We start from the raw sequence: 24898 nt of genomic DNA, 5'->3' as shown, positions 1-24898 counted from the left end.
AATTTTTGGAGAGTCGGTTTTGGGTGGTCTGACTTGGAATAGAAACCAGGCAGGCAGACGCGGGGCTCACTCCCAGAGGACCTAGGGGGAGGGGGACTTCCAAAGGTCAGGCCTTCCTTCTCCAGAGCGGCTGAAATGCAGGCCCACCCCCCCACCTGCCGCCTGCGTGGCTGCTGACCCCGGGGGGACAGGTCCCTGCAGAGGCCACCCCGTGCAGGAGGACCGTGGAGCATCCGCCATAAGCCCCCCAACTGCAAGTCGCCGTGGTGGATGCTCTTCATACCAGACGCTGGCGTGTAGCTGCGCTGCTCCTCAGGGGGCCGGTCAGTAGTAATAGGATCTGCTTATTTGTGTTTTCAACTAGGGCATCCGGGGGAGACCAGCCGCTCTGCCTCCAGGCCTGTCCCCTCCAGCCCACCCGGAGCTCCCTGGAGGCAGGGTCACGTCTCCATCACCTCTCCGTCCCTGGAGTCCACACTCAAGGAATGAGGGTGGAGGGGAAGTCAGGCTGTGCGGCTCCCCTGCCGCCCGCCGCTGCACCCACCAGGGTAGCCCTCCCTGCCCTGGGCAGATGCTGACATCAGGCCCCCTTAGCTGTCAAGGCACAGAGTTTGATCTGACCCCAGAGGCATAACAGGCAAGTGGGGTCGGGTCTTGTCGTGGCGAAATCACAGAGCAGTCTGTGATTGGGGTCCTGTCGGTGACCCTTGGGGGCTCAGGATGGTGGCTCTCTCCCAGCAGGTATGGAAGCAATTTGACCTCTTACCTAAAGGTACGCTTAGCACCAGCACAGCATGCTGGTGCCCTGGACCTGGGGCATGGTGGGGCCCGTGAGCGAGGTGGCTGGGCCCTCTCAGGGCTTCCTGAGCCGTGTGCCTCTGAAGATGCCAGTGCTCTGGCAATGGCCTCCGGGATCCTAGACGACCTGCAGAGGCCCCAAAGCCAACTGCCTGGTTTTCAAGAACAATTTCAAAGCAAACAGACCCAAAGGATCCTGACTGCCTTCTCCAGGGCCCCCGTGACGAGCCTGACTCCATCCCCCGGCAGGCACTCCTTGTAACGGTCCCTTGGATAGGGTGCCGCCGTGCTGTGTGGGTGTGGGCTGCGAAGGACCCCTCCCCATCCCGGGGTCAGGGAGGAACGGAGCCGGGATTCAAGCCCGGGGCTGAACACCAGCCACGACCACGCGCTGCTGCTTTCAAATGACTGTTTCCCCGTTCAAAGCCACCCTGTGATGGGGCTGGATGATCACCCGAGTGATCTGCTCTGTGAAGCTGCTAGGGCACCTTTCTTGGGGGACAGCCTCAATGCCTCTGGAACTTTCCTCCGAGTGTGCATGTCTTAATCCTTTGAAGATGAGCTCAAGCTTTGTTTGTGTTTCTTTAAAGGAAACCCACAGTCACTTGTTTTCAAGTGTCTCATCTGGCTAGCTCTGAAGGCCTTTCCAGAAAGTCTGCCGTGAGGGTGACATCACCGGCTTTGGGGCAGGGTAGGGCCGAGGCGCCAAGCTGGGCTCTGTGTCAGAAGGGCCTGTGTGCGGGGTCTGACTAGGAAGTGGTGAGGCACGTGGGAGGGTGAGGGCAGGGCGTGTGACTGTTGTCACCAGCGTCACTTTGAAGGGCCACGCCTCTCCGAACGTGTGCGTTCTGGCCTTGGTCCCAAAGGAATGGTGTGACAACCCTGAACCTGTTTCTCTGTCCTGCCAACCTGCTTTGGTCTTGACCAGCTTCTCCAGTGACCCTCCTGTGCTTTCACGACAGTGTGCAGCATGCCATGGACCCCGTGCCAAGACGGACACCGGGGAGGGGACAGACTGTTGAAGTCTCTGTCTTCATGGAACTCAGCTTGACATAAATAAACCCAGCCGAGCTCCAAATCAGACCCCAAGCCATCCCAAGGTCCACAGGCGGAGCTCGAGGCCTGGGCTGGGGTCCACTGCTCCCCGTGAAGGGGGACGTGGGCCTTCTGCTGTGACAAGGCTTCTGGAACCAGGAGGCCTCCCTCTCCGGGCCATGTGCTTCCCGTAGGTGACTGGTTCCAGATTGCTATGGAAACCGTATTCAAAGTGATGGGCTGGTTTTGAACAAGACACCAGGGGGAAGCGGGGGATTCCAAGGACCCTGGAGTAGGGTGGCCTTAGGATGATGGTGCTTCTCTCAGTGACTTCTTCAAGGCTGGGGGTCCTGGCATGGCCTCAGGCCAGCGCCGCGTCCTGGAGGAGGTTTCTCCTGACTCACGGAGAGATGGCCACGGGCCATGGGAAGGCATCCGGGCGGTATCTTCCGCACTCAGAGGGCTCACTCCCTGAAAGGTCAGTGCCAGCCAAAGAGTGTGCGGGAGTAAGGCCTTCTGCGGAAGGTTGAAGGAGTCGGGTCAGAGCAGCACGGGGAGCCCCTTTGGTCTCCATAGACCGGAGTGTGGCCTAAGGAGCCCTTTGTCACAGCCTCTCGGGCAGAGGGAGTCCCTTTACTTTTTTTTGGGAATTTTCCCTTGAGTGCCTAGAACTGACATGCTCATGGCCACGTTTAGGGAGAAAGAAAGGAAAACCATGCTTCAGCGAAGCGTGGCCTGGGAGGTCCCAGGTTGTATATGGCCGCAAAGAGTTAAATCCTTAGAACACGACGCCACAACCGGAATCATGTGAGTTCCTGAGTTAGCCAGGCTAAGTTGGGGTCTCTGTCCCTGCCAGCTCTGTGTGAGCTGGGGTGTTAGCTCCAGCCCTGTGGGCTCCGCCAAGCCCATCAGTAACCCTGGAGCTGAACAAAACAGTAGTGAGCCAGAGGCCCCGGGTCTACTGGGCCCGTGACCGGATCCCGGGCGCCCTGGCACCTCCTGCTCGGCGGATGGCCTCGTTCCCTGCTGGCACCCCTTCGCTCCTGTCCTCTCCCAGGACCGGGGGCAGAGAGGTCTAGAGCGTGGGATGCCATGGCCTTTCTCGGTCCCTTCCTGGGCAACCACCAGGCTTGGCCAGGGCCAAGAGGGCTGGGTGGGAGGCCACGACATGACTTCATTGGAATGCACTCAACCTGCCCCCCCATCCCGTCCCCACGATCTGGAACAGTGTCCCTATGTGGCCCACCTAATGGCAGCCTCTCTAAAGCTCCGTGTCTCCCAGAGGCACCATCTCCTTCTTAATATAAAACCTGACATTTATTGAACAGCGGCTGTGCGTGCTGGCTAAGCTTCTCTGTGCCCCATCTCAGCAATCCCACAGCCCCGAGACACAGCCTGTTAGCGTCCTCGCCTGTTCTGCAGATGGAGAACCAGGCTCAAAGAGGTTGCCTACCCCGTCCAGGATGCTCTGCTCCACAGGCAGCAGAGCCACGATGCAAACTGAGGCCTGAGCCTCCAAAGCTTAGGGCCTGGCTAGGCTGCACCGCTCCCCATCCTAGGGGTTCCGGGACTTATTGCCCTCAGTTTCTGACCCGAACCAGCGAAGGTCAGCCCTGGCAACGTAGGGCTCCTTCTCTTGGCCTTCATGAGCTCCCCTGCAGACCAGAGCAGGTGAGGAGACTCTGGACACTCTAGAGGTGTTGGAGGGGGGTCTTATCTGGTCAAGGTTACAGGGTCCCCATTGGCCCTGGAGCAAACTCTGAGCAGAGCTTAGCAGGGGACAGCAGGTCCACATCCGACTCCCGGCTAGTTTTCTGGGGCCCCTTAGTCTCTGCGGCCCCATAAAGTCCAGGAGACGAGGAAGCCCAGGTGACGCCCACCGCTCCCACTCCAGGGCGCCTGGCCCTCCTGCCCCTCACCTGAGAGTCGGAGATTTCTGAGGGCTTCTCGGTCAGGCTGCTGCTCTCTGCCGGGATGAGGTCATTGTACTTGGTGACGTCCTCGTCGGAGTAGTGGAGGCTGCCGGGGCTGGGCCGGGGAGGGGACCTAGAAGGTGCAGAGGTGAGGAGGCTGAGAGGCGGCCTCATCCAGAGCGGCCGGCCTGGTCCTTGATGCCTCCGACCTGTGTCCCTCCTCCCTGGGGTGCAATAGGCTCTGCTGGACCAACCTCCTGAACCAGCACCAGGGAAATGAGGGGCAGGGAGACACTCCCTCCCTTCCCACTGGACTCTTCATTCATGGTTTCAAGGCCTCGGGGACCGGGATCCCTTGGCGGGGAATGTTAGAAAGCCTTTCTGCGCCCCCCCCCCCCCCCCGAGACCTCCGAGTCACAATCCCAGGTGAGGCCTTCATGCCTGCGCTGCAGACAAAACCGCCCTCCCCCTTGTCATTCCTGAACTCACCCAGGGAGCATTAGAGGGTTAACGCAAAGCATTAAGAGTAAAAGGGAAACCGCTGCCTCCTCCCTTCAGATCTGCTCAGAGACCAGAAATGAATCTGGGCGTGGAGTCCTGCCCAACCTTTGAAAATCAGCCTTGGACAAAGTGCATTTCGCACTGAGTTAGAGACTTGGCTCTGTGTCACCTGCACGAACGAACACGCAGGACGGGGCCCCTCAGCACTCCGCCTGCCGTGGGTGCCCAGAGGCTGGAGGCCAGGCTGTGCTTTCCAGAACCACCCGAGCTGAGGGTGAGGGTAGTGGGTTGGGCAGGCTCCTGGGGACACCAGGCGGGTGGCTGGGGTCTTTCACGACCCTGTCCTGTTTGGGATTCCTCGGGACAGGGCTCAAGGGAGGCACTGCCCAGGGCCCGGCGCCCCGAGGTCTGCCCAGTCTGCTCGAGGAAGGTGTCCTGGAACCGTGGTGCTGAACGCCAGCCGCCCCCACCGGGGCCAGCCGTGCTTGGCTACAGAAACGCTGCTCTGAGAACGATCCCACGGCCTGGGAGCGTGTCCCAAGCAACCTCCCCGCCCCCTCCAACCTCTTGTACTACACATCTGCACCGATTCGATTCCAAATGACAGAGCCGCATCCTTAACTACTTAAAAATAAAACCGTAACAATACTGGCAGCAGCTTCGTGTAGACAAGATGGGCAAATGCGTGATGCTGGGCAGGGGGAAGGGGGTGGAAATGGGGTGTCAGGCTCGAGCTGTCTTGGCCACCAGCAGGGTGAGCGAGGAGCTGACGGTGTGGCCAGGGCTGGGTCGGACTCCCAGAGCCCGGGGCTGGTTTGGTGCAAACAGGATCTCTGTGTATACACAGCAGGGTAGAGGACACACGGGGGCCGTGGTGTGTGTACTCTGGGGGCGTGAGAGGCAGGCGAGGCCGGGCCATCCGTGAAATGCCCCGTTGTTCCGTGTGGCAGGGTCCCGGAGCCAGCCTGGCGGGGCTGCAGTGGACCTGCTGGGCCCACCGCCTCGGCCTCAAATGGCTCTTTCTTTGGAAAGCTGGATCTGGCGGGGGATGAGAGCAGGGCCTGCCGGCCTGCGCGCCCCTCCCTCTGTCCTCCTGATGAACACACACATCGCCTCTTCCCTCCAGGACGAGACAGAGGGGAGCTTTGTGAGCTGTGCCCGACCAGCGTGCCCCTCCGATGAACCGGGAATGTTAATAGGGCTGAGGCTGAGTGGACGGGCGCTGCTGGATGGTGGCCCCCTCCATCTCTCCTGAGCATCCTGGAGCATAAGAATGCCAGGTCACATCAGGTGAGCCCTGGCAGGTGGGCCCCAGCAGCTGCCCTGGCCCTCGGACACAGCCCAGCCTGCCACAGGGAGTGGGGCTGGGGTGGGGGACGGGGACCTAGGGCTGGAGACAAGTCAGGAGGACACAGGGGCCTGGTGCACCGCCCGCCGGGACCTCTCCTGGCTGGCTGTTTGCAGACGCTGCCCTCTGAGTATGAGGACGGTGCTGGCAGCATGGACTTGTGGGGTGAGGAGGAGTAAACTGTTCCATAAGAGGTAGGAGTCAGGACCCAGGGGAGAGGGTGTCCACGCTCTGAGCGCCCCTTCCAGAATTGAGAGGAGACAGGTAAGGCATAAGCAATAACGGGGTACTCCGGGCACCTGCCCCTCAGGTGTGTCTGTCCGGCCTACCTCTGCTGGGCCCGCCCCACTGCTGGAGCCAGCGGCTCTCACGGCTTCCCGCTCGCTCCTCGGAGCAGCTGGCTCCAAACAGTGGCAGGTTTGGGTGGGAAAATTGCACACGTCCTTTGCATTTTGCTGTCCCTGGTGGGTCCCCGCTTCCTGTGCCTTTTCTCCCTACTGTGCTCTCACATGGGGCTGTGGCCTCCACACCCTGGTTGTGCTGCTTGGGCCCCGCGGGCCATCCCCAGCCCCTGAGCTCGAAAGCCATTTCGGGACAGTGAGACCACGTGGACACTGCCTGTTCTGCGGCCCTCCCGAGAGTCCTCCTCACCCCCGGGCGCTGCTGGCCCCCCAAATTCCATCCCCCCTGCCCTCCCGTGCAGAGAGCCCTCTACCTGGTGTACAGGCCGTTCTTCCGGCAGAAGGAATTCTTCACAGAGAGCCTCCGGTTGTTGAGTTCCAGGGCAGGGAAACTGCTTTCATCCAAGCTCATCATCTCCCCGTGGCCAAGGGCACCAGACTTGGCACTGTTCCCTGGCAGGGGGGAGGTAGGGGGAGACCGCATCTGGTCAGCCGTGCCATCCCTTTAGACCGCTGGCCTCCCCTCTCCCACCTGGCCGGGATGCTCTCTCTTTCTCTTGTTAGAGGTGAGACCAAACGGGAGATGGAGATCGTACATAGGGGCCCCAGGCTGCCCCCCCCCACCTAGCAGAGCAGGTGCATTCCTAGGAGAGAACCCCCGGCCCCAACCTTGCCCAAAGGGAGGTGGACCCAGGAGCATCCCGTCCAGTCAGCAGGGCTTGGTGCCAGCTCACCAGAGTCCGTCTTCTTGGCGTACTTCTTGCTCTGGCCTCGGATGATGAGCACAAAGACCAGAAGCAGGATGAAGATGAGGCCAACGAGGGCAATGACCACCAAGAACCACCACTCCTCGTAGAAAGGGTTGGCTTTCTGGGCTGGAACATGAATGGGGGCAGGGGTGTCAGGTGCCTCCTGCCTCTAAGCCTCCCGCTCCAGCTGGGACCCTACCACCTGCTCAGTTTATGGCATGCACAGTCTGTGCCCCATTGCAATGAGGTAGACCCTAAGACAAGGTCGGCAGGGACAGTTTTAGCTCAAGGACCAGCTCTCATCCATTGGTAAAGGGATGCCTGGAGGGCTGCTTTGAGTTCTGAGGCTGCATCTGGACTCGCCAGCAAAGAGTGTGAGGGTTGATTAGTGATGTCTGCCAAAGACACAGGACGGAGAAGCAGTAGTGTGCATGCTAATTTTCCTTTTTTACCTCCCCCTCCTCTTGCCACCCGTGGCCTAGGGGCTACCTTGACAGGCAGGCCCACATTCGTTTTGGGGAGTACCTTTCTGGTGTGTGGTAGGCCTGGGAGACTTTCTCCCCAGGGACTGGACTCAGTCTTTCTCTGGCAGCAGAAAGTGAGGGGAACGGGGCGGGGGGTGGACATGTGTGGGGCTTCAGAATGCTCCCTCCAGCCAGGGCTCTCCTTCCTTCAAAGCCCTCAAGACCATGCTTTGTGCACAAACCACTACTAATCCAGGGGGCTGCCTAATGAGGAGCTGGCTCTTCTATTCCCCGTGCCCTGGTTCTATCAATCTGGACAAGGGAGATCGTATGTGGGAGGAGGGAGGCCGCCAGGTTTCTGAGCCTCACCCACTGGGTTACCATTTTGAGCTATGTTTCTGCCTTGAGGGAAGGGGCCTTGGTATGAAAAGTTGGGCAAGTGATTGGATTTGAGGTCATGGGTTTTGGCACTGGAGTCCTCCGTGAGTCCTCCAAGATGCGCTGGACGGGAAGCATGAGAGGAAGAAGGGGAGGGGTGGCAGTCCTATGCCTCTCAGCCCCAGACAATGCTCCACAGGCCACTGCATCTGTTTTGGGGGTGGTTTCCATAGAAACATGCAGTTTATGGCCTGAGTGAATTCTCTCGGGTGATGAGCTCACAGAAGCTCTCATCTTGGGCCCAGGGATGTGTCCACAAACCCCACTGAGCCCCCCCCCCCAGGGCTTCTGGAATCCTTGCAAAGGAACCCCAGGGATACACAGCCACCGGAGCTCAAAGCTGACCCAGGCCCTGGTCCAGTCTTCTGGTGCGTGGGCAGTACCTGGCACAGACTGGGAGGGGCTGCTGGGGGTGCCGAAGCCATAGTCGTTGACGGCGATGACTCGGAAGTCGTAGCTCACGCCTGGCTTCAGGATGTCCATGCTGAACGTGTAGGAGGTCACCTCCTTGGGGATGTCTTTGATGAGGATGTCCCATAGCCCCTCGTCTGCAAGAGTGTCGAGAGGGAGACGCCCCGTGAGGGGGAGCCCCCTCCCACCCCACCTGCTGCCCCCGGAGAGCAGGGCCTGTCTGGACTGCCCAGTCAATGCTGAATCTCTGCAGGTATTTTTCAAAAGATGGCTTTTTGGAGTCTCCGACCCTTTGGTTCCCTTTATTAAAATATCTGTAAAATATTTAAAGACGTGTAGTATGTAGAAAACACGATACCCGCCAACCCAACGCCACCGCCCACAGGAGGAGACTCAGCATTCTGGTACCTGTGTAGAAGAACTCAAATCACCTGTTTTTGCATCATTAAAAGTGCTGGTCAACGTGACTTTACGTGGTTGCCTACGATTTTATCACATGGGTATATCCTCCTTTCCTTAACTGGGCCCCTCTTTTTCTGACCCCCCCTTTCCTATTCAAAATATATATAGTAGTGGGATCAGACAAAAAGAAGACCCCTTTTTTAAAATAGCCACAGGAGGGGCTGGCCTTGCCTGTGAGGGTGCGGACCGATGGGGGCCCATCCTCAGCTGCCTCCTTGCTGAGGAGCAGGAAGCTGGGGATAAAGCACCCAGACAAGCCTGGAGGGGTCCCCCATCTGTTCTCCACCCACATTGTCCCCAACCACCTCCATCCTTTCAGGCCTGCCCCTCTGTCCGTGGCTCTCTGGGTCTGACCCTTTTGGGACTGAATTCACGTCCACCTCATTCAAAAGGAGCAGCGGGCATGTTGCTCCCCATGAGAGAAGTGCAAGCACCTGCCGGGGCCCCGCAGCATCCACCTCGGGCCCCCGGCCAGAGGCTCCATGCAGGGCCACTGGGACTGGCGTGGCCCTTAGAAGGATGGGGAGCCCTTCTGCTTGTTGCTGATTTTCCAACTAAAGCGTGGGGGTGATCCAGGGAGTCCAGGGATCTTAGGACTCGGTGGCTGGGCTCCTAGGTCTTGCGTCCTGTGGCGCGCTCCGGGGAGGGCACCTGGCAGCCTCAGCGAGGCAGCGTTCCTGAGCTCCTTCTGGTAAGAGCCACCCGTCGGGTCCACAGGCTACTCCCTGGCTCCAGCTTGGTGCTTCCAGCCTCTTCCAGGGGCTCACGGATTCTGGTTCCTTCACCACATGTATCACGGATCCACCCACGCCAGGAACTCTGGTGGAGGCCCCCATCACCCCCATCGTCCTCTCTGAACTGTGGACCACGAGGGTGTTGGCCCTGCCCACCCAGTTCTCTCCAACTGGAAGTAGCTGCGGGGGCCCATCTGTGTCCTGCCGTCCTCACCAAGGCGTGGGGTCCCGAGCTTTGCCTCATCTTCTGTCTTAGTTGTTTTGTGCATCTGCCTCACGCACCCTGTGGCTGTCCCCCACCAGGCTGTGCCGTCCCTCCCGGGCAAGGACCCAGCCTGATTCGCCTCTGCAGCCCAGCGCCCAGCACGGGCATCCTCTAAGTGCTGGTGGGACAACTGGAGGCGACTCTTCTTCCCCAACCTTCTCAGAACATTGGGTGCTCTGGCTTCATGCCCTGAGAGCCGAGGATCGGGGTGCCAGTCCATTCTCCTCCCATGACCTTGAACGGTCTGTCGTTCACTTTCAATGCCAGTCAACCGTGGCAACAGTGATGATGGTGATGACAACACAGCAGAGACTCTTGTTCCTCGTCAAGCAACGTGGTTCTATGGGCTTTATGTTTCACACCCACGGTGGCCGTGGGGAGAGGGAAGCACTGCTGTGTTCACGTTATGGATGAGAGAGAGAGAGAGAGGGAGGGAGGGAGAGAACCCATCCTCCCAAGGTCAGGCTGCCCTAAGTGGCAGGGCTGGTGCTCCAGCCTAGAGCTGTCGCTCCCCACCACCTGGCACCCAACACCCTCTGGGTGTCCAGGACGGTGCTGTTTGAGGTCCACGGCTGACTCAGTGTTGGCTGAGTGGGCTCATCCGGGACCCTTCTGCCTCCCAGGAGCTGGGGCCTCGGCCCGCCGTGTGACCCACCTTGCTCTGCCCTGCACAGAAACAAAGGGTAGGGCCGGGCTCCGGGGCCAGGCCAGAAGCTGCTGGAATGTCATGCTGGGGCTCTGGCCTCCAGCCTCACGAGTCGGCTGATGTGCGTGGCCGGTTCCATGGGCCAGAAACCTTGAGTGAGAGAGGCCCTCCCTGCTCGGCAGTACCTGCCAGTTCTGGGTTTGTAGAAAGCAGGCGTGTTTGGTTGATACTACCCAGCGAGGCAGGGGGAGCACAGATCAAGACGGATCTCCTCCTGGAGAGGAGGATGTAGAGCCGGGGAGTGTGGGGGCGGCGTGGAGGTGGAGAGATGCTCTCCAGCAGCCCCACGGAGAGGCACGGCTTTCCCCTGGCCCTCTGCCCTCCCTCCCCCCGTCACAGCCTCCTTTGGTCTCTGTCGCAGCTCTTGGGCACCACTCCGAGACCCGACCCTTCAGGGGTCCTGCCTTGATCCCACCTCGGCCTTGCGCACCGAGCCACGGCCCCCCGCCCCAGGACGCCAGGTCCCACGCTGGGCCTCCCAGGGAACGCTGGAAAATCAGCAGGACGGGAGTTGGGAGCCAACATTCCACAGCCTGGCGTCCGGGTTGGCCGGGTTGGCCAACTCGGATGCAAAGCATAGGCACGGGCCTGGTGGGGAGCAGCTCACGGCGCTCTCCTGGCCAACTCGGCAGCCTGTGCGGGAGGGCAGGGGAGGGACCATCTGGGGTGTGGGGGAGAGCCAACCCCCAGCCCTCTTCCAGCTCCGCATTGGATCTGAGCTGCTCCATGAAATAACTATTCCTCGCTGCGATTATTAGCAGAAGATTAGGGCAATGGCAGGGTGGTGGCTCTTCCTGGAAGCCCGGCATTAACTCTCTGTTATCGAGATGATTGGCGCTGTTATCCGAGGTATGAAGTCTGTCACCGGGATGCTTCGGGGCTCTCGTGGGAAGCATTAGCTTCCGATATGCCCCACTACCTCCCACTATGATTATTATTTGCTGTTCGTTCCTTCTGGACTTCAAGCGGCTAATCACAGAGCCTTGGCCTACCAAGAACAAGGCTCCAGCCCTTCCCCGGCTCTGGCACCTCTGATGAATTTGGAAACCTAGCAACGGGGAGAGCTGGCGGCGGCCAGAGCTGGCAGTGGGGTGGCCAAGGGGAGCTGGGAGGAGCAGCTGTTAACGGCCACTGTGAAGCGGGAGCCCTGGGAGCAGCCCCCCCCCCCCCCCCCCCGAGGAACTTAGCACTGGCTGGCTGGTCTCCTGATGGCTCTGGAAGCGCTTGTGATTCGATTTCAGGCCTGACAGGAGGGGTTGGTAGGGTTACAGGAACTGCTGAGATCGTCAGGGTGGCAGAGACGGACTGCAAGGAGGTGGCTAGGGTCCCCGGGGGGACAGCTGGCCTCCGGACGGGACGCCAGTCAGTGGGGTCTCGTGAGAGGCCCCGTGTTTAACCAAGGGGGCAGGGGCCAACACTTTGCTCCTTTGGTTTCTTGAATGATCTTCCACCCGAGTTGGTCGTCACCTGGCGCTAAGTGCTGCTCTCCAGGGGACCCCAGTGGGTGTGTGTGGGGGTGTCCGACCTAAGAATGCAACTCTCCATTTCCCACTCGCCCCAGGGCCACCTCTAGCTCCACCTGGAGTAGGACAACGCCTTCTCAGGAGGACACAAGGTCGCCAGGTGGAGGGACTCCATAAGGAGGAGAAAGCAAGACCTGGAAGCTGCTCCAGAGGGAGGCGCTCAGCCCGGGGCTGGGTGTACCTGATGGCCTGGCCTCGATGACGTAGCGGGTGATGGGCCCTTTGCCAGGGTCTCCGCTGGACCAGTGGATGGCGATGGCGGAGCTGTACCTCACGATGATGGGCACTCCGGGCGGCCCGGGGGCACCTGCGAACGGCACACAGTGGGCAAGACGAGGTACGACACCCGGCCTGTCTCCCCGTGCTCCGGCGGAGGGGCTGGGCAGCCACACCGAGCCCGGCCGAAGTCTCCAGAAACCCTGCGAGCGCCAAGGTCCTAGGTGTGCGTCTCCAGCTGGGCCTGCTGGATCCAACTGCCTTCTCTGGGTCGCCCACACTCCCACTCTATTCCATATTCAAAGCCAGGAGACCTGACTTCACTAGATGGGGGTGGCTTTGATCAACTCACATAGCCCTCCAGTGCCTCAGTTTCCCCAACTGTAAGGCCCTTTTGGAATGATGGGATGTGACCTAGGGGGACAGTAGGGGTGGGTGTGATGATGGTGTAGGAAGGGCTCATGATAAGTGGGGCGTTAGTTTTGGGGGGCTGAAGGGCTCCCTGACGTCTGGTCTCCTGGCCTAGGATGGCAATGGCCTCTCTACTTCCTGCCTGAAATTCCCCCACCCCTGCTGCAGGTGCACCCAGGCTGGGCCAGAGTGGAGGCTGGGAGCAGGGGAGGAGGAAGAAAGGGCTCTGCTGCTCGCTGTCCTGGCACAGCAGGTACATCAGGGTGGCCATCCAGGCACCAGCCATCCGGGTATGAGCCATCCAGGTACCAGCCATCCAGGCACCAGCCATCCAGGTACCAGCCATCCGGCACCAGCCATCCGGGTATGAGCCATCCGGGTACGAGCCATCTGGCACCAGTCATCCGGTACCAGCCATCCAGTCACTAGCGATCCGGGTACCAGCCATCCGGCACCAGCCATCCAGTACCAGCCATACAGTCACCAGCCATCTGGCACCAGCCATCCGGGCACCAGCCATCCAGTCACCAGCCATCCAGTCACCAGCCATCCGGCACCAGCCATCCGGCACCAGCCATCCAGTCACCAGCCATCCGGGCACCAGCCATCCAGTCACCAGCCATCCAGGCACCAGCCATCCAGTCACCAGCCATCCGGGCACCAGCCATCCAGGCACCAGCCATCCAGGCACCAGCCATCCCAGTACCAGCCATCCAGTCACCAGGCATCCAGGCACCAGCCCCAGGGGCCGAAGCAGGAGAGAATTCACTTGTGCAGTAAGAAGAGTGAGAGCCAGTTCCATCTATGGAGGGTCCCGGGCCCCTCCTCTCTCACTGTCACCAGAACCCACACCCTGTGCGCTGTTTCCTACCTGCCTGTTCCTCACTAGACCTGGAGCCTTGCACCCCCAGGGCTGGGCACAGAGTAGGTGCTCCCTATGCACTGTGGGACGGGGGAACAAGTGGGTGAGTGGGTGGGGGGGGATGACCGCTTGGCCAGTGAGTGCCAAGTGTGTCCTGTGGACGCCTGCAGGGAGGGAGCCTGGAATCCAGCTCCAGACTGAAGAGCCTCCAGGGCCCGCGGAGCTGGCAGGCGGGACAGCAGGCCGGGGACTCACGATCAGACTTGGCAGCCCACCGCCCGGCCCATGTCCAGTGCCGACCCGTGACCTCAGAGAGCCTCATCTTCCTTCCTTCCTTCCCCAACGCGCATCCTGCCTACAGCACAGGGCAAAGGCAGCTGAGGGGCCAGGGGGGGTGTGAGATACAGCCCGAGGGGGGTGAGGAGGGTGGGGGGGAGCGCTCTCAGGACCCCCGAGTTCTCATTCTGCACAGGACAGAACTCAAGGCTGACAACAGTCAGCAACTCCCGGCCTAGAAGCTTCCAGGACAAGGATGCGTGGTGGCACGTCCTTTCCTCGCCCACACTTGCAGGGCACAGCTCAGCGCTGGTTCAGAGGGACCCCCCACCGACTCCCCCCAACTTCCTGCCACCCCCTCCTTCCCACTTCAGGCCTGGGACACTTCAAGCCTCAGGTTAGAACAGGCTGTCCTCCGCCTTCTCCCCACGGCCCTGCGGCCCTGCTCCGCCTCCCTTTGTCCTTGCCAGCTCTCTTCCTGCTTTTGTTTCCCAGGGAAGTTGGCTCAGGTGAAGAGGCGGCACAGGAGGGGCTGGGGGCAGGTGAAGGGCAGAGGGGGCGGCTTCTTCCCGCCAGCTTCCTCCCCTGGTCCTGCAGGCTGCATGGCCCACAGGAGCCCGAGCCAGCTTCTTTGCAGAACCAGGGGCCGGGAAACCCACAAAGAGAAAGGGAAGCATGGCCACACCTGCCCACAGGTGAGAGGCAAGTCAGGCAGCCTCTCCAGCCACCGCCCCCCCCATCATCCTCACCCCCCAGGGGCCTAGCTCAGCGGGGCTTCTGGCCTCCGGACAGGGAGCAGGGGGAGGGGAGGCAGACAGAGGAGGCAGGGAGGAGGCTGGGGAGGAGGTGGAGGAGGTGGAGGAGGAGCCGGGGGAGGGATTTCAGGGAAAGTTTGAGATGGGCTGTGTCCTTTCTCAGGGAAGGAGGGAGCAGAGGCCCAGCCCGGTGGCTTCTGTGTTCAGGAGAAGACAGCCTGCCTGGGTGACAAGGACTTTGGAGAGCAAACCTCAACCACAGCAGGCACCTGAACAACACTCCCAGCCCCAGGCTGACCCTGAGAAGTGTCACAAACTGCGACAGAGCCACTCTTCCATCTCCGGTCCCCAGCGTCCCCCCTCCCCACCCTCCTCAGGCCCTGTGCTCAGTGCACAGCCTGGCCTTGACTCCCTTGCTCCTTTCTTCCCTCGGTCACCTTTGTCTAGGGAGGACGCAGTCTGGCAGGGGCCCCTGCCTGTGACCACCCCCCCGCCTCCCCAGAAGCAGTGGTGCTCAGAGCACCAGGCAAAGAGCCTCTGGGGGCTCCTGTGCAAATGCAAGTTCCCAGGGCGATTGGTCAGGGATTCCGATTTCCTGGGGCCCAGAACCCTGGGTAGGGGGGTGCTCTCTGACATATGTGGCACCTGGAGGAACCCTCGGAGGGCGCAGGTGATCCTCCACAGCCCAGGCCCGCCTTCGCTCTCACCCGCACACCCAGCCCTCCTCTTCTCCGCTGCCGGAGCCGCCTTCGGGGTACTGCGAACCCTGGCTTGTGTTTCCATGTGTCTGTCTGGATCCCACCCCCCACCCCCCAGGACGTCCCCACTACACCTGCCTCCCCCGTCTCTGCATCTCCAGGGTCTAGCACAGCTCTGGGCACCCCCTTCCGACCTGGGGGGCTGCACGCTGTGTGTGCACGGGTGGGGTGGGTGGGCAGCAGCCCCCTCGGCCGCCCGGAGCTCCCCTACCTTCTCCGGGGCCTGTGGTAACGTTGGCCTCGATCTCCGGCCCATACGTGAAGGTCTTGGCTCGGATGCGGAACCTGTAGGTCATCCCCTCCGCCAGGTCCTTCACCTTCAGCCACAGGGGGCTGCTTCCCTTCACGTCCACGGTCACGATCTTACTGACACCTGCGAAGGAGGCACGGGGCGTGTGGGGACGGCAGGGGCGGCTGGCAGCTGCAGGGGTGGCGCGTTGACGGGGTGGGGGGGGAGCAGCACCCTCTCGAGGTCAGCCCCGGGCTGGCACCCTGGGCCACACAGCTGCGGTTCCCACACACGCGCTCCCGCAGGCGGTTCTCAGGAGGAAGGGTTCCGCGGCGGGAGAAGCCTGACAAGAGGCCCGGACCATCCGATGGGTAGGCACGGGGGTCCTTCAGCACCTCCCCACCCTGCTGAACTGAACCGCTGCATCCCGAATGTACTCTACCCCCGTGTTTACTTCTCCCCTCACTGATTCCACTGAACTGGAATCCCAAGGAGCACCTTCTGCAGGGACATCCCGGGGCCGGGGTGACACACCTGCAGCCAGTCCCAACAGCCAAGGACAGCCTCGGGACCTCTGGCAAGCCTCTTGTGCCATCAAGGGGCCAGGGGCTCACACCAGGCCCTCCATCAACTGCACCCCAAGTCACAGTAACCGGTGGGGAGGCCTGCATGGTTTTTAGGAGGTTCAGGCTTGTGCTCGGTACTTCGTGGGCCCAAATCCTCCCGACCACCAGCCTCCTCGGGGGTCGGGGAGGTCGGGATGGGGTGTCCTTTCCCGTGTCCCCCAAGCACAATGGTCACTCCGGGGAGGGGGGCTTCACAGGTCACACGGCCCAGTGCTGGCCCAGGGTGTGGGGTGGGGGGAAGCCCTAGCTTTGGTTTGTTGTTCTGCTGAACGAGCCTGTAGCCATAGCATCGTGGACTAGACGTTATGAGATTAAATAAAAGAGCACCTGGCAGCTGGCATGTACCCAAACCACCTTATGAATAAATAAATACTGAACAACAGAACGATGGCCGCTCAAGCGGAGGGGGTGACCCAAGGTGGGGGGGGGTGAGGGGACAGGCCCCAGGACCCAGAACAGCAGCGCTGAGCGGCCGTCCCTTGACATTTCTGAGCAAATCCCTCATCTGCCTGGGCCGTGGTTTTCCCAACAGGAAAGGGGCAGGGGTCGCCGGGTTCTTGTGAGGCCTGTTTGCTGCTGACCCGACCCCAGGGCTGAGGCATGAACGGGGGGCGCAGACACAGCTCTGGCCCGGCTCCGTCACACCCAGGGCTTGGCGTTCCCACCGGCTGGGCCACCGCGGAGTGGACGGGAACATGCAAGGACATGACGTCGGCTATGTGGCCAGACCGTGCTGGACAGAGGAACGGGAAGGCCTCGCGCCCCCACCCCTCAAGGGCTGGGGCCCCCGGGGTAGGCCGGGAAAGGCCGCTCGCTGTGCGGAGAGCCTGTCCTGTCCCCCGGCATCGTGTCCCCGTGCCATCGGCCCTCTCCTTCCATCCGAGGGAGAGACGGGCCCCTTTCCCGGGTCCTGCACTTGATCGATCACATCTCCTCCTGGGGCCCTGCCCACCCCCGCCCCACAGTGTCCCGGACACAGCACCGCTTTGCAGAGTGAACTAGTGCTGGCAGGCAGGCGCTGGTGGGGAGACTGAGGGCCATTGTTCCCTTGGCTGGCCCAGAACTGCTGGCCCCGGCGGTGTCCCAGGGCTCCGCCCCTTGTTCTGGTCAGGCCCTGGAGCCAGGGACAGGTGAGAGTGGGGAGGTGACCTCTGGCCACCGGGCTGCCACCTGCAGGCCAGCCACACCCCCGAGTCCTCCTGGGCTCTGGAACTGGACCCAGGTGGCTGGGAGCTCGGCCTCCTTCCCGCTTCTCCGAGTAGATGGCAGTGCTTTCTGGGCTCCCCCTGGGCTCACTCACGCAGGCGTGGGCAGAGCGCTGGCAGGTGTGTGACATCCACAGTCAGGGTTAGGGTGGCCTGGGAGCTGGGCAGGGTCCCCACTGGGGGAGCAGGGACTGCCGGGGGCTCTAAGGACAGCTAGACAAACAAGAGTCCGGGAGGCAACTTGTACATCGAGGTTCTTGACCTGGGGTTCACAGGGAAGCGGGGTGCAACGACTCCCCCAAACTGTGCTTTCTGGGGAGAGGCTCTGAGGCTTTTATCAGATTCTCAAATGAGTTCCTGACCTAGCAGGAGAGGCGAAGGCCTATCCAGAATAAGGCTGACACCCTAAATTCTGGATCCTGGCAGGCATAGGAGGGGCTACGAGGGGCTCCCCGCTCTTTCTGGGCCTGACAGCAGCCTGGCCACCGTGGACGCTGTGTGTCTCGCAGGCTCCTGTCCTTCCCTCCTCACTTCGGTGGGAGACCCAGGTGCTGCTCAACTCTGAGCCCCCGCATGCAGGTGCAGAAATGCTCCTTTCTTAGCCCCAGGTTCTCCCTTTGCAAGTGGGGGAGACGCTCATCACATCCAAGTCTGTGCAGTGCCCCCCCCCACCGCAATGCCGACGAGAGAGCCCTCGGGAGTGGTGCCGGGAGGGTCCCACTCACCGTCCACGGGGGTGCAGGGCTCGTACACCAGCCGGTAGCCCTCCAGGACACCGTTGGGGAACTGCGGGGCCTCCCAGGACACGTTCACCGAGGTCGTGGTCAGCTCACTGAACCTGACAGAGCTGGGGGCGCTGGGGGCTGCAGGGAGACAGCAAAGGGTTTGTCTTGTCCTCCCGAGGCCCTTCAAAGCCCTGCTCGGCTTCCAGGGACCAGCAGGGGCGGTTGGGTCTGGGCCCGGGAAAGAGAGAGTGAGCAGGGGTTCATCAGAGGTCAGCCATGCCCCCCCCCCACCCCCAAAGGAAGCTGCTAGCTCTGGCTTTCCAATACCAGAGTCCAAGAATTGGGAGGGAAGGCAGCTTTCTTTTCCCTAAAGTTGGAAGACTCTGCTTCCTGCTAAGTGGCCCTGGCCCCTGGCTAAGACCACAGGACACGTCTACACTGAGCCTCCAGGGTCACTGTGGGGTCAGGTGATGTCCTGGTTTTGTAAGGCTTGTCTTTTGCCTTCCTCGGTGGAGAAGGCAGGGGCTGTCTGGGCCTGGGGGCACTAAGCGGGCGGGGAAGAGAAGATGCCAGCACTGCAGCCAGCCTTGAGGCCTCTCCAGCGTCCCTGGGGCCCCAGGGCTTGTCACCGAGAGACCAGGCTGTCAGAAGCATCCAGAAAGAGGGACAGTCAAACCATCTGGAAGAGATGCCTTCTTGGCCTGAGAAGGCTGGAGTGACCCTGAAAACATGGGGGCCGTGGGGGCCTCTGATGGGGAGGACAGAGAGGCAGGGAAGGAAGCGCAGAGCTGGCTTCAGGCGCCGATGACCGGGCTATTATTGTCCTGGGGCCGCCCCCCACCGAGCCCTGGCTAATCTGGACCCCGCTTCCGCTCCATCCGGGAGGCAGCCCCAGCCAGCGGGCTTTGAAGGAGGGAGGCGACTCAGGGGGCCTTTCCTGCCTTCCCTAGCAAGAGGGACTCGGGTCAGAACATTTTGTCCTGCTGCCGGAAGCTTCCAGGCTCCCAGGGGCTCGCATCCGGCCCGTGACACTGACGGAGAGTGGTCTGGACCAGCAGACAGACAGACCAGACCCTCGGGAACCAGTGGAGGAAAAAGCTTTCCCAGGAGCCGTGGCCTGTCCCCAAAGAGGACAGCGCTTAACCGACTCCACGGTCTGGCTCTCTCTTTAAGAGAGGACGGGGGGATGCTCAATGGGGGCTCAGGACAAAAGGCTTGTATTCAAATCCACGAGGAGGGGGCTCAGTGACAGGCAGTGAAGACAGCTCAGGACCAGCTCACCTGTCCTGGCCTCGAGCCTCTGCTCCCCCAGTGACGGGCCGGGGAGGCAGGTGGTCCTGGGCAAGACGCTTCACTGCCCAGGCCACCCCCTGCTGACTGAAACGGGTAACACCTGGCCTGCTCATCCCGGGGCTTCTAGAAGGAGCGAGCGTCTCACTGCCCGAGAAGCGCCTCTGGACACTACATATAAGCCCGGCCCCACTTGAGCGGGAAGCAGAGTCCTGACCATCACCCCCCCCCCCGCCTTGCCCCACCGTCCAGCCTCCTAAGTGGCCTCCCTGCCTCCTTCCTGTCCCCTCCGTCAGCCTGTTTTCCGCACGGCAGGCAGAGAGCTTTTGAAATCATGAACCGGATCCTATTGCCCAACTGCTTACCCCCACCAGAGACTCCCGAGCGCACTGAGAACCCATCCTAGACTTCCTCCCAAGGCTCCTCGACCCTCCTTGGCCATTTCCTCTCAAGCAGCCTGGCCTTCTGCTCCTTTCACCCCCTCCGGCCGCCAGGCCTTTGCACCTGCCGCTCGCTCGGCCCGGAACCCCTCCCTCCAGAGCTTTCCACGCTGGCCTCTTCGCAGTCAGGCCCCGGTGGTCAGCCCTCGGAGGCCTCTGCAGCCTGACCTGTCCAAGGCCACTGTCCACCCCGCCCCTGTCCTTCGACTGCTCACGCTCACCCCCACCTGAGGCCCATTCATCTAGATACGTGTTTATGACCTGTCCTGCTCCCTGGGGTGGGGACCTCGACGGTGTCCGTCCAGCACAGTGCTGGTCCTTAGAAGATGCTCAGGGAACATGTGCAGAATGAACAAAGCCGGGGCCGCATAAGACCATCAGGTGGGAACAAGGCATGGGCAGAAACGGGCTGGCGGGCTACAAGATGTGGGGAGGACAGGGGACATCTGGAGGCTTTCTCCAGGCCCCTTTGGGGACAGCCTCTCTCTTCTGAGCACTCTCATGTAGGCCCTTCTTTTTGGGTTGTGCTCTCCCCGTCTGGAGGCCACGACACAGGCCCTGGGTGCCCAGCCCAGATATCTCAGCAGATAAGGCCGCTGCTCCCACCACCCCCGCCCCCCCCGCCGGGAGCACAGGTGCAGGTGTCCACCCCCCCCCCCACCTGCTTGCTGGGTCTGGCCCCGGGTGGGGGTGCTCCGAGGCCCGTCCCCGGCGGCGTTGAAGGCTGCCACGCTGACCATGTAGGCAGTGTAGCCGGTCAGGTTCTTGAGCTTCACGCTGTTCTCGGCCAGGAAAAGCGTCTTCACCCGCTCCGTGACGTTGCGCCGCTGGGCTTCCCAGAAATAAATCTGTGGGCACAGCCAAGTGTGGGAGTGAGATGGAGACATTTGCCTTTCGCCCTGCCCCTGCCAGCCTCAGGGACCATCCACACACCCTGGACCGTGGGTGTGAGTCCCAGAAGTATGGAGGAGCTGGTTTAGAAACCCTTCCAGAGCTTTCCTTTTCACAGCTAATACTCTGGTCTCTGCTGGACTCACTCCCGGGAGATCACAGACCCCACGTATCTGTTTTTCCGCGGGGCTTGTAGGGTCTAGTTACTGGAGGGAGAAGCCAGTTCTGCTCTTCAGGAACCAGAGCCGGGGAGCTAAGAGCAGCAGCATCACCTGGGAGCTGGTTAGGGATGCAGAGCATCAGGCCCCCCCCGCCCCTCCCCCCCCCCCGACCTGCTGCAAAGCACCTGCTGGTGGTTGACAAGGCCCCTGGTGATTCACCTTTGCGCGAATTCACCTGCAGGCCGGCGTGGGGCTGAACCCCAGGGCTGCATTCACGCACGCATGCACAAGGTGACTTCGCCAGGTGACTCCCCTGAGCCGTGGTTTCGTCGGCTGACCAGTGGGGTGATAGACGCCCCACTTTCCAGGACCGAGGTGAGAAGGAGCATAGGGGGTAAGGAGTGAGAAAGGCTTTAGTCCACCAGCTGCGCTCCTCAGACTTCCAATTACTCAGCGCTGCTCAGGGGCAGCTCAGAAGCTCCTAGAAGCTCCAATTCTTCACTAGGGTCAGGAACTCCGGACTGGGGTCCGCCGGGGAAGCTGCGAGCCGCGTGCCCCGGGGACGATCAGCGAGTATTTGGCGCCACTTGCTGGCCGAGGAGGTTTCTGCACGCTACGGACCTCAAGTTCTCAACTTGCTAAAAAATACCAGGGTCCCCCACCTGGCACCCAGGACCTCTCGTCGTCACCCAGAAATTCTTGCTTTTTCCTAACGCCGCCCACTTTTAATTTTTAAAAATATTTAATTTATTTATTCATGAGCGATACAGAGAGAGGCAGAGACACAGGCAGAGGGAGAAGCAGGCTCCACGCAGGGAGCCCGACGGGACCCCGGGATCACGCCCTGAGCCCAAGGCTGATGGACGCCCAACTGCTGAGCCACCCAGGCGTCCCTAACCCCGCCTGATTTTTAAAAACAGATTCTCCTGATAGGAGAAGGCATCAGAGAGCGAGTTGTGGGGTCGTTCAGGAAGCAATGTTCACAGTGACAGGTACACAACAGGGGACCAAGTTCCTGCAGGTTCTGGGGTGCAGGGGAAGCACCACGGGGAACGTCCGAGAGCTGGGGGGTGTCAGCACACAGGTGGTACTTGTTGAGAGCACATGGAGACAGTGGATGTAGGAAGAGCTGCAAGGTGAGTGGGGTGGGTGGGGGCTTTCCCATGCTCAGGGGCTGGGCGGAGGCTGGAACCGCCGGTGAGGGACGTGGAGAGGAGAAGGAGAGGGCATTTCTTTCTTTCTTTCCCTTTTTTTTTTTTTTTTTTTTTTTTTTTACAGGAGAGGGCATTTCTCAGACGAGAGAGAGGCCTGCTGTGTCAAATGGTGGTGCTGAGCTAGGTAGGGGGAGCCCTGCACCTGACTTCTAGATAACACAGGAATTGGGCGGCCCGGGTGGCTCAGCGGTTTAGTGCTGCCTTCAGCCCAGGGCATGATCCTGGGGACCCGGGATAGAGTCCCACATCCGGCTCCCTGCATGGAGCCCGCTTCTCCCTCTGCCTGTGTCTCTGCCTCTCTCTCTCTCTCTCTCTCTCTCTCTCTGTCTTTCATTAATAATAATAAAAAAAACCCCAAACCCACAGGAATCACAGCAGCCTGGACAGAAAGGGGTCGGGGGTGGAGTAGGGGTGCATGTGGGGCGGTGAGAAGCTCCCTGGAGCAGGTTCAAGACACAGCAGGAGGACGGGGATTGGCGGTGGTGGTGGTGGCGGGTCCAGAAGACTGTTTTTGAGGGTTTCTGCTGTAAAGGGACCAAGCAGAGAAAGGGCTGCCGGCTTGGACAAATATGAAGGGTCGGGAAAAGGCATCCCGAAGAGGAAATGTATTTCAGAGGGGCTCTGTGCCCCATGGGTGGGGAGAGGACGATGGTGCAGGAGAGAGGGGTCAGTGCCAGAGTCCTGTTCTGGGGTGGGGGGGAGGACTGGGGTCCAGGACCCCCCACCGGCGCCACATGCAGACGCAGGGCACCCTGCTTGGAGTCAGCACTTGAATTCGGGGCACCACGCTGAATTCAGCAGACCTTTGTCGGGTGACCGCCGACCGGCCCTTATGCAGATGGCACCGAGGACTGAGCGCTGAGCCCGGTCCCGAAGGGGCGCACGGCTGAGTGGCCGTGCATCCCAGCAGTCCACTAGGATGCACACGCCGCAGTGGGGGGGCTTGACCTCTTGGCGGATCGGGCTCCCCGTGTGTCTCCAGCATCTAGCCTCATGCAGGCAGGAGCAGGTGTTGGAGCAAATCACAGGCACCACCTGTATCTACCATTTCCATTCCCTGCCCTTCCAGCTTCCTCCTGTCAAGGCCAACTTCAGCCTCGCTTAGATCAGGGGCCACTGCCCGGGGCCACCACCACCACCGCTGCAAGCATCTCCTGCCGCCCAGTCTCATTCACCGCTCCCCGTGCTCCCTCCCCTCCCCTCCTCCATCCCAGCTGAGGCTCCTTCTGGAGATGAGATTCTCTGCACCGTCTCCCCGGTCCACAAGCCCTGCCCGCCTCCCGCCCCCGCGGCTGCACCGCCAGCTCCTAAGACTGTCTTACCTTCTGCACGCACGCAGTCCCGGGCCCTCTCTCCTCCTCCAGGACTTCAGCTCCCACCCCCAGCTTCGGCTCCTCCTAGAATCGCCACATGCCCCCTCTTCCCCAGGATCATTATCAGCACATGCGCAAGCTGTCATTTCTCCTGTCTCAAAACCCCCTCTGTTGTCCGGTTCATTTTCCCTTTAAGGCAAAACTCCTTAAAGGGCATGGGGGGGTGGTGTCCCTGTACTCATTGTCTCCCCTCATTCTCTCTCGAATCCCTCCAAGCAGGCATTCCCCTGCCCCCAGCTCTGGTCAGAGTCACCTGGGAACTGGGCCTGGCTAATGCAATAATCCAGGCCTCCGCAAGCTTTCGGTAAAGGGCCAGGCAATCGGTACTTTGCGTTTCTCAGGCCACACATCTCTGTCGTACCTCCAAAGCAGCGTGGCTGTGTTCCAATAAAACTTTATTTACGAGAACAAGTGGGGGGCCAGGTGGAGCCCTGGGCTCTAGTCTGGCAATCCCTGCACAATGGCTTCCTAGGCTTCATCTTGCGGGAGGTCTCAGTAGCGTTTGGTGCATCAGAGTCCTCCCTCCTCCGGGAAGCACGTTCTTTACATAGGTTCTGAGACCTCGGGCACTTTTCCTGGTCCCGGGTCCCCAGTTTTCAATCTTCTTGTGTTTTCTCTCTATTCGTGTGTCATCTCTGGGCTTTCAGCATCATCTATATCCTGAGGCCTCCACAATTCACATCTCCAGCTGAGACCCCCTCTCTCTTGAACTCCAGACAGGTATCCCCAGCTCTGCTGGGGGTCTCCCCCGGGCGTCCGACAGACGGAGAGACGTCTCAAGCTGACCCCAGCTCTCCCCCACAAGCCTCCTCCTCCCGCCCTCTTTGGTCTTTACCCGCCTTGTGTCTGCAGCTCCAGCATCTACTTGCTTGTGAATTCTTGCCGCTTCTCCGCTCTCACTCACACTCCACATTCAATTCAGCAAGTTCCATCAGCCCCGCCGTTCGGACGGAGCCCGAGCACGCACGCTTCTCCCCGCTGCTGCCGCCTGGCCTAGGCCACCGCCACGCCGCACCTAGATGATTCAGTCCCCTCTCACGGTCTCCTGCTCTCCCCATTTCAGATTGCTCTCAGCACAGCAGCCGGCACAGCCTTTTAAAAACCCGAGTCACTTGTGGCCCTCCTTTGCCCCAAACCCTCCCTGGCTGTCCTCTCACTTTGGAGCGACTGTGTGATGCAGCAGCTCAGGTCACTGCCTGGACCTCTCTCCCATCATGCTGCCCTCCACACACTCTGGGACGCATGGGACTCTGCTGAGCTTTGTAAACGCCAAGCACGCACCAACCCCAGGACCTTTGCTCTTCTTTCCCTCTTTCTGGAATGTTCTCCCAGAAGAACATGTGATTCTCACCCTGTTCTTCATTTTTTGCTCAAGTGTCAGCTTCCCACTAAATCCTTCCCATCGACCCTATTTAAAATTCCAACCCCCACCCCCCGCCCACCGGCCCCCAGCTTCCTTCTCTATCCTCTTAATCTGCTTCATTTCCCACCATCTGGAGGTGTGACTTGTTTTTGTACATTGTTGGTCTTCTTCCCCTAAAATTCAAGCTCATGTTGCCTCTCTGTTCACTGCTTTACTCCCAGACTGAGAAATACTGCTGTTACTTGGCACAAAATAACAGCTCAATAAACACGCGTCCCCGAGAGACCGGGCTGCACGGACGCACCTGCCCGCGCACACGTCACAGCTCAGTCTGACCCAAGTCAAGCTCATCCGA

The 24898-nt window shown here is 60.8% G+C and overlaps 1 protein-coding gene across 2 annotated transcripts in view; it reads right to left on the bottom strand.

Moving 5' to 3' along the window:
- SDK2 (sidekick cell adhesion molecule 2) overlaps positions 1-24898 on the bottom strand; it is a 256374-nt gene that overhangs the window by 9615 nt on the left and 221861 nt on the right. For both annotated transcript variants that reach the window (XM_025467876.3, XM_025467877.3), the window contains 8 exons: positions 20203-20389; positions 17812-17949; positions 15238-15399; positions 11930-12055; positions 8031-8195; positions 6731-6871; positions 6311-6449; positions 3753-3879 (listed from right to left, as the gene is read on the bottom strand). In XM_025467876.3, the coding sequence (XP_025323661.1) occupies positions 3753-3879; positions 6311-6449; positions 6731-6871; positions 8031-8195; positions 11930-12055; positions 15238-15399; positions 17812-17949; positions 20203-20389 (1185 nt within the window). The remainder of the gene's footprint in view (positions 1-3752; positions 3880-6310; positions 6450-6730; positions 6872-8030; positions 8196-11929; positions 12056-15237; positions 15400-17811; positions 17950-20202; positions 20390-24898) is intronic.

Source organism: Canis lupus, chromosome 9 (genome assembly GCF_003254725.2).
Source record: "Canis lupus dingo isolate Sandy chromosome 9, ASM325472v2, whole genome shotgun sequence".
NCBI lineage: Eukaryota > Metazoa > Chordata > Mammalia > Carnivora > Canidae > Canis > Canis lupus.
The sequence above is the reverse complement of the archived record's forward strand: the minus strand, read 5'-3'. Positions and strand labels throughout refer to the sequence as shown.